This window comes from Morone saxatilis, unplaced genomic scaffold (assembly GCF_004916995.1).
Source record: "Morone saxatilis isolate NCDOM2014 unplaced genomic scaffold, NCSU_SB_2.0 Contig6, whole genome shotgun sequence".
NCBI classification, from domain to species: Eukaryota; Metazoa; Chordata; class Actinopteri; family Moronidae; genus Morone; species Morone saxatilis.
The window spans coordinates 13,369,736-13,370,023 of NW_023340206.1; the positions used below are offsets into that span (position 1 = coordinate 13,369,736).

The 288-nt window shown below is 41.3% G+C and overlaps 1 protein-coding gene across 2 annotated transcripts in view; it reads right to left on the reverse strand.

Moving 5' to 3' along the window:
- bin1b (bridging integrator 1b) overlaps positions 1 to 288 on the reverse strand; it is a 19,591-nt gene that overhangs the window by 10,895 nt on the left and 8,408 nt on the right. For both annotated transcript variants that reach the window (XM_035677736.1, XM_035677735.1), the window contains exon 2: positions 126 to 206. In XM_035677736.1, coding sequence (XP_035533629.1) covers positions 126 to 206 — 81 coding nt within the window. The remainder of the gene's footprint in view (positions 1 to 125; positions 207 to 288) is intronic.

Below are 288 nucleotides of genomic sequence, written 5' to 3' on the forward strand. Positions count from 1 at the left end.
TGAAGCTTTGGTGACCGCTAGTGGTTGGAAACAACTGCTTTAAGATACTACAGCAACAAAATCTTTAAACACATGAATGAGCATGAAAATCATGTTTTCAAGAATGAATAAAGACATTTTCTGACCATCTGCTTGTTGAAGTTGGACACCATCTCCTCAAAGGCCACATCTCGGGTCTCGTCTGCTTTGCCGAGCTTCTGCAAGACCTGCAGAAGAGACGACAAGAGTCACATTGATCAGAAATTAATCAAATCAATATATCAATCTGCCCGTGTGTGTGTGTGTGTG